The sequence below is a fragment of the Balaenoptera borealis genome (assembly GCF_965194805.1).
Source record: "Balaenoptera borealis genome assembly, chromosome: 9".
NCBI classification, from domain to species: Eukaryota; Metazoa; Chordata; class Mammalia; order Artiodactyla; family Balaenopteridae; genus Balaenoptera; species Balaenoptera borealis.
This window is the reverse complement of record NC_138873.1, coordinates 12,566,496-12,579,472: the sequence shown is the minus strand read 5'-3', so window position 1 is coordinate 12,579,472 and position 12,977 is coordinate 12,566,496. Positions and strand designations below refer to the sequence as shown.

At 38.7% G+C, this 12,977-nt stretch overlaps 1 protein-coding gene across 6 annotated transcripts in view; it reads right to left on the bottom strand.

The window, feature by feature from the left end:
* CNKSR3 (CNKSR family member 3) overlaps positions 1–12,977 on the bottom strand; it is a 129,854-nt gene that overhangs the window by 35,075 nt on the left and 81,802 nt on the right. For 5 of the 6 annotated variants that reach the window (XM_082404552.1, XM_082404556.1, XM_082404553.1 and 2 more), the window contains one exon: positions 1,833–1,996. In XM_082404552.1, the coding sequence (XP_082260678.1) occupies positions 1,833–1,996 (164 nt within the window). Of the gene's footprint in view, positions 1–1,832; positions 1,997–2,132; positions 2,150–12,977 lie in introns of those variants that run through there. The other variant, XM_082404555.1, reaches the window with a different exon arrangement.

Here is a 12,977-nt window from a genome sequence, read left to right as displayed (position 1 = left end):
AAGTTATTGACCTGCCCTCCAAGTCCTACCACAAAGTGAAAGAGACGATCTGAAAGAGCAGAAAGGTCCAAAAAGTAGCGTTCCCAGAAAGGACAAGACTAAACTCAAACATGTCTTACTGTATGAAAAACATACAGCTTTAACAATAAACAGGACTCAGGTATCTTCCGGGCGGTGCAAAACACTTACAGGTTGGTACACAGCCACATCTAGGGGAGCATCACCGTACAAACGGGGAAAACACACACCACCATCTCCCTGGAGGTCACAGAGCCAGGAGTGTGCAGCAAAGCCTGCATTAAAATGCAAAAGTCCTGGGGCTTCCCTGGTGGTGCAGTGGTTGAGAATCTGCCTGCCAATGCAGGGGACACGGGTTCGAGCCCTGGTCTGGGAAGATCCCACATGCCGTGGAGCAACTGGGCCCGTGAGCCACAATTACTGAGCCTGCGCATCTAGAGCCTGTGCCCCGCAACGGGAGGGGCCGCGATAGTGAGAGGCCCGCGCACCGCGATGAAGAGTGGCCCCCGCTCGTCGCAACTAGAGAAAGCCCTCGCACAGAAACGAAAACCCAACACAGCCATAAATTAATTAATTAATTAATTAATTTTTAAAAACCGTTTAAAAAAAAAAAAATGCAAAAGCCTGCTTCCCAGACCAGCTCTCCCATCACTTGGCCACAGCACCTTCCTGGTGGCAGCTCATTTATCAACCACAAGTAATTTCCCCATTACTTTCCTAAACAAGAGTAGCACCTCTCAGAGCAGAAGACAAGGCTCTATCCACTTTAAGAAGAAGAACACGCCCAATGCAGCAAGTGTTAAAGAATCAATGGAACGCGGACCAGCAATGGCAAAATCATCGGGAGCACATTTTTTCCCACCATTCTCAGTGATATAATTGTATAGACCCCTTGCTCAGGTTCACAGCATAGCTAAACCAGCCTGAATGCTGCCGAGTTTGCCCAAATCCTGACAGTTAAGGAAACAGCATCTTTCGCATGGCATCACAGCAGCCTGACAAGGATCCCACCCTATGCCAACCAATTTATAAACACAGTACCCTTGGAGGTGGTTTCAACCCACACCTAAAAGAGCTACGACCCACACGGCCACAGATGCAATGAAGAGTCGGAACCTGGCAGGATTTAACTCACTCACGTTCAAGCCAAAACTCAGTCAGCTGCAAAATGTAACTAAGTTCACATTTTTTCCCATCTAGCTGCCATTTCACAGGTTGATTATTCCAAGCACCAGTATCAGTTATTGAAATATCACAAATATCTGTGAAACATAAAAATGCTTTTTATAGTAACAAAAACAGACACGAAAATCAGAACCCATTTGTCATCTCAATATAGAAGATGACATGTTCATTCAGGACCATCTTCATCTTTTTATTCTTTTTAAAAGATAAGAAAATAAGATGAATACAGAAATTTTTTCCGTAAAAGGCCAACTTTTTCTGTACAGGCCAAGAGAGCAAATATTTTAGGATTTGAGGGGCCACACGGTCCCTGTTAACCACTACCCAACTCTGCCACGGTAGCACAAAAGCAGCCACAGATAACACTTAAATGAACGGGCATGGTTGCGTTCCAATAAAACTTTATTTACAAAAATAGCGAGCCAGATTTAACTTGTAGGCCATCGCTTGCCAACTCTACCTAGCAAATGATTTCTTTTCTTCCCTTCTGATATTATCTTCAGCTCATGCTCTACTTCCATGGATCATTAAGAAAATGATGATAAGCTAAAGCACAAAACTGTGGAGATTTAGAAGATGAAATTCTTAAAAACATCATGGCAGTACAGATCACCTTTTCCTGAACTAACCAGTGCACAGAGAAGGTCGACAGCCTCCAACACAAGTTCCTGGTGTCCAATTCGTGTGACACCCAGCTCCTCAAGATCCTGATGGGAAATCTGCAGCAGCTGCTCTCCATTTATCTTCTCCCGTTCAAACTTGTGGACATACTGCTGCAGGCAATCATCTAACCCTACCAAAAAAAAAGCAAAAGGGTCCATTATTGTCATTTTTGTTCCTTTACTCAAAAAAATGCCCACATTTAAATCAACCTCAGGAATTGCCAATTATGCTCCACTATTTGATTGTCTATACAATGTGTATCCCACCTGAAGGACATCTTTCAAGTGTGTCCTCATCTTCTTAAGCAGATTTTAAATCTAATGCACAGCTTATTTGTACAGCAGAAAGTAACACAACATTGTAAAGCAATTATACTGCAACAAAAAAAAGGTTAAAATGGTCAATTTTATGTGCTGTATCTTTTACCACCTTAAAAAAATAAATAATTAAAAATGTTTTATTTTTAAAAATGCAAAAAAAGAAATTTCAAATGGATCCTACACAATTTTGACAGTTACCGTCCCATTCTCTTTCAGCTAAAAGAATAAACACTAACCCCTGCTGACTTGAAAGGCTAGTTATCTGTGCTAGACATATGTTTGTCTGTTTGCTAAGCAGTCTTCCTCTGGAACACCATCCCTCTCCCAGCCCATGTGATCCCAGTGGACTTGCCAATCAAGATGCTTTGCCACAGTGATTGGCCACACTATTCTATCCATCAGCCAGTTATAGGTTCAGGGATGACCATGTGACTCAAGCAGAACCAATCAAAATCTTCCCTGATATTTGATATATGAACATAGGAAGACAAAGTCCCCTTCTTCCTTTCCAATTAGAAGTCATAAAGGTACAAACTTGGGGATGTTGGCAGTCATTTTTCTGATCAGTTTTACAAAATAAATCTATTCAAGACAAAGAAGATGCCCCAGTAATATCCAACATGTCCCTGGATCTAACCCTACTTAAAGATTTCTAACCCCAGCATTTTTTACTTAAAATAAATTCCCTTGTTAGCTTAAGCTTATCTGTGTTGAGTTTCTGTCCCTTAAAACTGAAAAAGTTCTAATGAATACAAGATCTAGAGGAGTAGGTACCAGCAGTGGTACGAGAGAAAGACAATGTTAAATGGGTTAGTTCATGGGAATTTTTCCAGGTCAAATACTATTGCCAACAGTGTTGTATTTTAATGTTCTTATATAATGATTAAAATAGGTAACCCTAAAAGAACTTGGGATTCTTTACTCCTGTATAGAGAACTCTGGTCAACACGTTAATGGTTTTACTGGAAAATCTTATACTAAATTAGTTGATCTATTTAAGCCTAAAAATAAAAGCCACCTTAGTGTTTTAAAAGGTAGATTTATATAAATTCAATCCCAACACAAAGGATGAAAACTCAATTTAACTAGAATAAAGTATGTGGAAGGCATGTTGCTGTCCCCTTCCCACCCAAACACACAAGCACACACACACACTTCAATTAACTCTCACGAAAGCTCTCTATGTGGGTACTCTGAACCAGGAAAAGTAGACGTAGGTCCGGCACTTACTTTTGGCAATACTAAAGTCCATGCATCTCAAAATCTGATATCCTAGGCTAAATGATATCTCTGCCCCACTTTTTTGAAAGTTCTGAAAGTGGCAAAAGCTTTCACCTCCTGATAAGATGTAGAAAGAGGAACAATGTCCTGATAACCATCTGGGACTATCAAATAAATACAGGAAGAGGAGGTTAAGAAAAAATTAATTTTATGAAAACTAGTCAGAACCAACCCATCCTCCCTGAAGTGACATCTGTCTAGCAGAGGGGATCTGTCACACAGCAGCAAGGTTGGGGACACTGATATAAACCCAGCTCTACTTTGATGGCCTCGAGCCACAAGTGGCCTCCATGGCATGTGAGTTGAGCAGGCAGTGGAGGCCACACAAGTCAGCAGGTATGGAGTGTCATGCCACTGGGGCGGCCAGGGGCAGCTGCACAGAATCCAGCTGCAGTAGTCAACAGTGACAAGGGCCAAAAGCCGAGGAGAGCCTCCTTACAACTTTATTCCCATTTCATAGATGACTAAATTAGGGCTCGTGTAAGTTGCTTAACTTGTCCACAGTCACATAGCTGGTAAGATGCCAAGAGAAGGATTTTGTCAGCCATTTTTCTTCAGCTCAATACAGAAGAAAAGAGCTCAAATTCAAATCAAGGTTTGTTGACACAAGCCCTGATCCTTTTGCCTTCTACCCTGCAAACATGAGATTATAAAAATTCCTCTCCAAACACCTTCCTAAATCAGCAGTAAGGTCTAATTACAAAACAGTTATTATTAAAATAGAATCATGGAAACCTAGAGGTACTTAAAAGATACTTCACATTTTACTGAATCCAAAAAATTAGGAAAGTATGGACAAAAGACTAATTACTATGAATTTTGCCCTAAATGACTTAGCCAGTTTTAAGCCAGATCAAACCAATATCCTACAATCTCCCCTCCTTCAGAAGGTTCTCTTCCTTTGCCTACTTTTAAGCTTTAAAAGGAATTTTCGTTTTAACTTGTCATAAAAATTTAAGACAACTATATTGTACATTTCAACCCTGTCATGGCTGAATTGATCTTCCTAAGATTCATATGTTGAAGTTCTAATCAACAATATAATACCTCAGAACACCACTGTATTTGGAGGTAGTGTCTTTAAAGAGGTGATTAAGTTAAATGAGGTCATATGGATGAGCCCAAACCCAATATGACTGAGTCCTTATAAGAAGAGGAGACACACATATACAGAGAAGAACATGTAAAGACACAGGGAGAAGAAGGTATCTACAAGCCAAGGAGAGAGGCCTCAGGAGAAACCATCTCTGCTAACACTGTGATCTCAGACTTCTAGCCTCCAGAATTTCAAGAAAATAAATTCCTGTTGTTTCAGCCACCCAGTCTGTGGTACTTTGTTATGACAGCCCTAACAAACCAACACAAACCTAATAACACTTTATTTCATGTTCATCCACATGTGATAAACTCTTTCCTAAAATAAACAGGGCCCAATGACCAAAAGAATTGCAATTCATGTTTACTGTGCCAAGCAAGTTCTTTGCTCAAAATACGAGAACAAAACTGACTCATATTAGCTGTCATGTGCAGAATAAACCAGTCCATTAAGTGTAAAGTGAAGGAACCATGCACTATGGCTGTTCATACAATTTCACCCCTGAATAATAAGTAGAAACAAAGATGAGGCCAGATTTCTCTTTTAACTAACTATGAAAAGTTTCACTAAAGAAACAGGATTTCAGAAATAGCTTCAGTGCATTAAGGAAATATTTCAGACACAGAGAATAAGGTTGAGATGAGAGGTGTGATGAAGTTTCTGGATAGGACAAGAGGGAACTGAACAAAACAGCAGAACATTTGCCTGAGAAAGGGCAAGAATCTCCTTGAGGATTCTGAGGAATATAAATGGTCTGACCTCAACTAATTGGAAGATCCCTGAGATAGAGGAGAATTACCAAGTAGAAACACCATGTTGCTACCTACCCAAATACAGAATGTAGAGTGGCTTAAAGACTTTCCCCTATGGAAGCAGCCTAAATGCCCATCAACAGGTGAATGGATAAAGAAGATGTGATACACATATACAATGGCATATTACTCAGCCATAAAAAAGAATGAACTAATGCCATTTGCGGCAACATGGATGGACCTTGAGATTATCATACTAAGCAAAGTAAGTCAGACAAAGACAAATATCATATGATATCACTTATATATGGAATCTTAAAAAATGAGACAAATGAACTTTGAAACAAACTCACAGACAAAGAAAACAAATTTATGGTTACCAAAGGGGAATGGGTGGGGAGAGATAAATTAGGAGCCTGAGATTAGCAGATAAACACTACTATATATAAAATAGATAAACAACAAAGGCCTACTGTATAGTACAGGGAACTATATTCAATATCTTGTAATAACCTATAATGGAAAAGACTCTGGAGAGGAATAGAAATACATATATATATATATATATATATATATGTATATATAACTGAATTACTTTGCTAAACACCTGAAACACAACACTGTAAATCAACTATACTTCAATAAAAAATTTTAAAAATAAAAAGAATTTCCCCTCAAGGGACACGTCTATTGAATATGCTAAGTTTTAAATAGTATTGTCTCCAGTTTTATTATTCCAATACAAGATGGCGTATTGTTCAGTTATCCTATTGTTTAGAATACAATTACACATTTATGAACAGCCAAATCAAACTATTACGCAGTCCCACGAAGGAGGGGAAAATCCCCAATTTCAAATAAACTGGTTTTAGAATTTGTAATACACAGTACACTTTAACCTATTTGTCAAATGTATCTATTTACCAGTTCTTCGCTTCAAGGAACTTATAGAAAGTCTAGCAGCGCTGAGAGAAACATAGAATTAAATAAAATTAGATTAAACACATTCCATTTACACAAATTAAACACATAATTCAATGTGAAAAGAATCAGGAAGGCAAAGGAGAGGGAGTTCCCACAGAATGGAAGCAGCAGGGAGAGACAGCCAGACTTCCTCCCCTCTTCCCAAACCTGTAAATAACCCTAAAATTTCAGAGAAATCCCAAAGGCAAAAAGGAGAAAAAAAAAGAAATATCTTACGATTTTTGAAAATACTATTTTATAATTTATATCAGAAAGCAACAGGGCAGTGGTTAAGAGCCTGAGTTCCAATCTCAATCCTACTTCTTGCTAACTGGGTACCTGGGGCAAGTTACCCAGTTGGCTCATTTGTAAAACAGAGATAATAACACTACCTACTACACAGATCTGTGACGAAAATTAAGTGTTAATAGTTATAAAGAGCTTAGAACACTATGAAGCAAATAATTACATATTTCGTTCGATTAAAAAAGTGATTTATTCAGGTCGTCAGTCCCCTCGGTGTTCAGAACAAAAGTTGCTAGAGAGACACACAAACTCGCAAATGCTTAGGTAGCCCCCTCTGGAACAGCATAAATTGGAGATAAAATAAAATCTCAACAGCCCTTGTTATTAGCTTCCCCAGAATATATTTCCAAATTTGGTAGCTTACCGTTATCATTGATCCCACCTAAAAATGTTTTAGAATTTATATTGGAATACAAGCACCATGAAAGTGGAGTCTTCATTTTTATTCATTGCTATTCCCCAGCATTTAGAACATTGCTGGTGCACAATGTTTGTGAAATAAATAACTGAATGCATAAGAAAGACAAAGAACTTCATGTAAGTATTAATGTCATACCAACGCACAAGTCACCTGATTTTATTTTCCCACGCAAGTGAGTAACTAAAAATAACAGAACTACTGATTGTGATATCAGGGTATTTGTTGCAAGTTTCAGTGTTTCAAGATTAAAGGAGGTCATTTCTACACTGGGAAATATTATAAACAAAATGAAACCCCAAAGCAAAACTCCAATCTTTGACAAGATACTTGCCCTGTACTAAGGATTAGTTTTTATTAACTAATTAATCTCTCCAAAATGTGGAAAGGATTGTGTACATGAACATTAAGACATGAGAGTAAATGCCCCAGTGCAAAAACTCTAGAGCTATTCCCTTCTAATTTTCTGTACAAGACTGAAATCAGATTGTTGACTAGATCAGCCTCTGTCCTGGCAGGTGCGGCCCATTAGAAAGATGTCCTAAAGCTATGCTCTCAGCCTATAGTTTCAAGTCAGCAAAACCTCTAATTCCACAATGACAGTGAGCCCAGAGTTGTTCTGACAGCCCTTCACATCAACTACTTTGATCATTAAAGTATTTTTAACCACAGGATTTTGTTTTGTTTTGCTATGTTTTAAAGAAAATGTGTTGGTGTCCCGGTTCAAGATGGCGGAGTAGAAGGATGTGCTCTCACTCCCTCTTGCGAGAGCACCAGAATCACAACTAACTGCTGAACAACCATTGAGAGGAAGACACTGGAACTCACCAAAAAAGATACCCCACATCCAAAGACAAAGGAGAAGCTGCAAAGAAACAGTAGGAGGGGCGCAATCACAATAAAATCAAATCCCATAACTGCTGGGTGGGTGAATCACAAACTGGAGAACAATCATACCACAGAGGTCCACCCACTGCAGTGAAGGTTCTGAGCCCCACAGCAGGCTTCCCAACCTGGGGGTCCGGAAACAGGAGAAGAAATTCCCAGAGGATCAGACTTTGGAGGCTAGTGGGATTTGATTGCAGGACTTCAACAGGACTTGGGGAAAAATAGACTCCACTCTTGGAGGGCACACACAAAATAATGTACTCATCAGGACCCGGGGGAAAGAGCAGTGACCCCATAGGAGACTGAACCAGACATACCTGCTAGTGTTGGAGGGTCTCCTGCAGAGGCAGGGGGTGGCTGTGGCTCACCATGGGGACAAGGACACTGGCAGCAGAAGTTCTGGGAAGTACTCCTTGGCATGGGCCCTCCCAGAGTCCGCCATTAGCCCCACCAAAGAGCCAGGTAGACTCCAGTGCTGGGTCGCCTCAGGCCAAACAACCAACAGGGAGGGAACCCAGCCCCACCCATCAGCAGACAAGCGGATTAAAGTTTTACTGAGCTCTGCCCACCAGAGCAACACCCAGCTCTACCCACCACCAGTCCCTCCCATCAGGAAGCTTGCACAAGACTCTTAGATAGCCTCATCCTCTAGAGGGCAGACAGCAGAAGCAAGAAGAACTACAATCCTGCAGCCTGTGGAACGAAAACCACATTCACAGAAAGACAGACAAAATGAAAAGGCAGAGGGCTATGGACCAGAAGAAGGAACAAGATAAAACCCCAGAAAACCAATTAAAGGAAGTGGAGATAGGCAACCTTCCGGTAAAAAGAATTCAGAATAATGATAGTGAAGATGATCCAGGACCTCAGAAAAAGAATGGAGGCAAAGACCGAGAAGATGCAAGAAATGTTTAACAAAGGCCTAGAAGAATTAAAGAACAAACACCTAGAAGAATTAAAGAACAAACAAACAGAGATAAACAACACAGTAACTGAAATGAAAAATACACTAGAAGGAATCAATAGCAGAATAACTGAGGCAGAAGAACTGATAAGTGACCTGGAAGACAGAATGGTGGAATTCACTGCCATGGAACAGAATAAAGAAAAAAGAATGAAAAGAGATGAAGACAGCCTAAGAGACCTCTGGGACAACATTAAATGCACCAACATTCACATTATAGCAGTCCCAGAAGGAGAAGAGAGAGAGAAAGGACCCAAGAAAATACTGGAAGATATTACAGTCGAAAACTTCCCTAACATGGGAAAGGAAATAGCCACCCAAGTCCAGGAAGCGCAGAGAGTCCCAGGCAGGAGAAACCCAAGGAGAAACACGCCAAGACACATAGTAATCAAATTGACAAAATCAAAGACAAAGAAAAATTATTAAAAGCAACAAGGGAAAAATAACAAATAACATACAAGGGAACTCCCATAAGATTAACAGCTGATTGCTCAGCAGAAATTATACAAGCCAGAGGGAGTGGCATGATACATTTAAAGTGATGAAGGGGAAGAACCTACAACCAAGATTACTCTACCCGGCAAGGACCTCATTCAGATTCGATGGAGAAATCAAAAGCTTTACAGACAAGCAAAAGCTAAGAGAATTCAGCACCACCAAACCAGCTCTACAACAAATGCGAAAGGAACTTCTCTAAGTGGGACACACAAGAGAAGAAAAGGACCCACAAAAACAAACCCAAAACAATTAAGAAAATCGTCATAGGAACATACATATCGATAATTACCTTAAACGTGAATGGATTAAATGCTTCAACCAAAAGACACAGGCTTGCTGAATGGATACAAAAACAAGACCCATATATATGCTGTGTACAAGAGACCCACTTCAGACCTAGGAACACAACAGACTGAAAGTGAGGAGATGGAAAAAGATATTCCATGCAAATGGAAATCAAAAGAAAGCTGGAGTAGCAATACTCATAGCAGATAAAATAGACTTTAAAGTAAAGAATGTTACAAGAGACAAGGAAGGACACTACATAATGATCAAGGGATCAATCCAAGAAGATATAACAATAATAAATATTTATGCACCCAACATAGGAGCACTTCAATACATAAGGCAACTGCTAACAGCTATAAAAGAGTAACACAATAATAGTGGGGGACTTTAACACCTCACTTACACCAATGGACAGATCATCCAAACAGAAAATTAATAAGGAAACACAAGCTTTCTATGACACAACAGACCAGATAGATTTAAATGATATTTATAGGACATTCCATCCAAACACAGATTACACTTTCTTCTCAAATGTGCACAGAACATGCTCCAGGATAGATCACATCTTGGGTCACAAATCAAGCCTCAGTAAATTTAAGAAAATTGAAATCATATCAAGCATCTTTTCTGACCACAACACTATGAGATTAGAAATCAATTACAGGGAAAAAAACGTAAAGAACACATACACATGGAGGTTAAACAATACGTTACTAAATAACCAAGAGATCACTGAAGAAATCAAAGAGGAAATCAAAAAATACCTAAAGACAAATGACAATGAAAACACGACGATCCAAAACCTATGGGATGCAGCAAAAGCAGTTCTAAAAGGGAAGTTTATAGTTATACAAGCCTACCTAAAGAAACAAGAAAAATCTCAAGTAAACAATCTAAACTTACACCTAAAGAAACTAGAGAAAGAAGAACAAACAAAACCCAAAGTTAGCAGAAGGAAAGAAATCATAAAGATCAGAGTGGAAATAAATGAAATAGAAACAAAGAAAACAATAGCAAAGATCAATAAAACTAAAAGCTGGTTCCTTGAGAAGATAAACAAAATTGATAAACCATTAGCCAGACCCATCAAGAAAAAGACGGAGAGGACTCAAATCAATAAAATTAGAAATGAAAAAGGAGAAGTTACAACAGACACTGCAGAAATACAAAGCATCCTAAGAGACTACTACAAGCAACTCTATGCCAATAAAATGGACAACCTGGAAGAAATGGACAAATTCTTAGAAAGGTATAACCTTCCAAGACTGAACCAGGAAGAAACAGAAAATATGAACAGACCAATCACAAGTAATGAAATTGAAACTGTGATTTAAAATCTTCCAACAAACAAAAGTCCAGGACCAGAGGGCTTCACAGGTGAATTTTATCAAACATTTAGAGAAGCGCTAACACCTATCCTTCTCAAACTCTTCCAAAAAATTGCAGAGGAAGGAACACTCCCAAATACATTCTATACGGCCACCGTCACCATGATACCAATACCAGACAAAGATACTACAAAAAAAGAAAATTACAGACCAATATCACTGATGAATATAGATGCAAAAATCCTCAACAAAATACTAGCAAACAGAATCCAACAACACATTAAAAGGATCATACGCCATGATCAAGTGGTATTTATCCCAGGGATGCAAGGATTCTTCAATATATGCAAATCAATCAATGTGATACACCATATTAAGAAACTGAAGAATAAAAACCATATGATCATCTCAATAGATGCAGAAAAAGCTTTTGACAAAATTCAACACCCATTTATGATCAAAACTCTGCAGAAAGTGGGCATAAAGGGAACCTACCTCAACATAATAAAGGCCATATACGACAAACCCACAGCAAACATCATTCTCAATGGTGAAAAACTGAAAGCATTTCCTGTAAGATCAGGAACAAGACAAGGGTGTCCACTCTCACCACTATTATTCAACATAGTTTTGGAAGTCCTAGCCATGGCAATCAGAGAAGAAAAAGGAATAAAAGGAACACAAATTGGAAAAGAAGAAGTAAAACTGTCACTGTTTGCAGATGACATGATACTATACAATAGAGAATCCTAAAGATGCCACCAGAAAACTACTAGAGCTAATCAATGAATCTGGTAAAGTTGCAGGATACAAAATTAATGCACAGAAATCTTTTGCATTCCTATATACTAATGATGAAAAATCTGAAAGAGAAATTAAGGAAACACTCCCATTTACCATTGCAACAAAAAGAATAAAATACCTAGGAATAAACCTACCTAGGGAGACAAAAGACCTGTATGCAGAAAACTATAAGACACTGATGAAAGAAATTAAAGATGATACCGAACAGACCAATCACAAGCACTGAAATTGAAACTGTGATTTAAAATCTTCCAACAAACAAAAGCCCAGGACCAGATGGCTTCACAGGCGAATTCTATCAAACATTTAGAGAAAAGCTAACACCTATCCTTCTCAAACTCTTCCAAAATATTGCAGAGGGAGGAACACTCCCAAACTCATTCTACGAGGCCACCATCACCCTGATACCAAAACCAGACAAAGATGTCACAAAGAAAGAAAACTACAGGCCAATATCACTGATGAACATAGATGCAAAAATCCTCAACAAAATACTAACAAACAGAATCCAACAACACATTAAAAGGATCATACACCATGATCAAGTGGGGTTTATTCCAGGAATGCAAGGATTCTTCAATATACGCAAATCAATCAACGTGATACATCATATTAACAAATTGAAGGAGAAAAACCATATGATCATCTCAATAGATGCAGAGAAAGCTTTCGACAAAATTCAACACCCATTTATGATAAAAGCCCTGCAGAAAGTAGGCATAGAGGGAACTTTCCTCAACATAATAAAGGCCATATATGACAAACCCACAGCCAACATTGTCCTCAATGGTGAAAAACTGAAACCATTTCCACTAAGATCAGGAACAAGACAAGGTTGCCCACTCTCACCACTATTATTCAACATAGTTTTGGAAGTGTTAGCCACAGCAATCAGAGAAGAAAAAGAAATAAAAGGAATCCAAATCAGAAAAGTAAAGCTGTCACTGTTTGCAGATGACATGATATTATACAATAGAGAATCCTAAAGATGCCACCAGAAAACTACTAGAGCTAATCAATGAATTTGGTAAAGTAGCAGGATACAAAATTAATGCACAGAAATCTCTTATACACTTCCTATACACTAATGATGAAAAATCTGAAAGTGAAATTAAGAAAACACTCCCGTTTACCATTGCAACAAAAAGAACAAAATATCTAGGAATAAACCTACCTAAGGAGACAAAAGACCTGTATGCAGA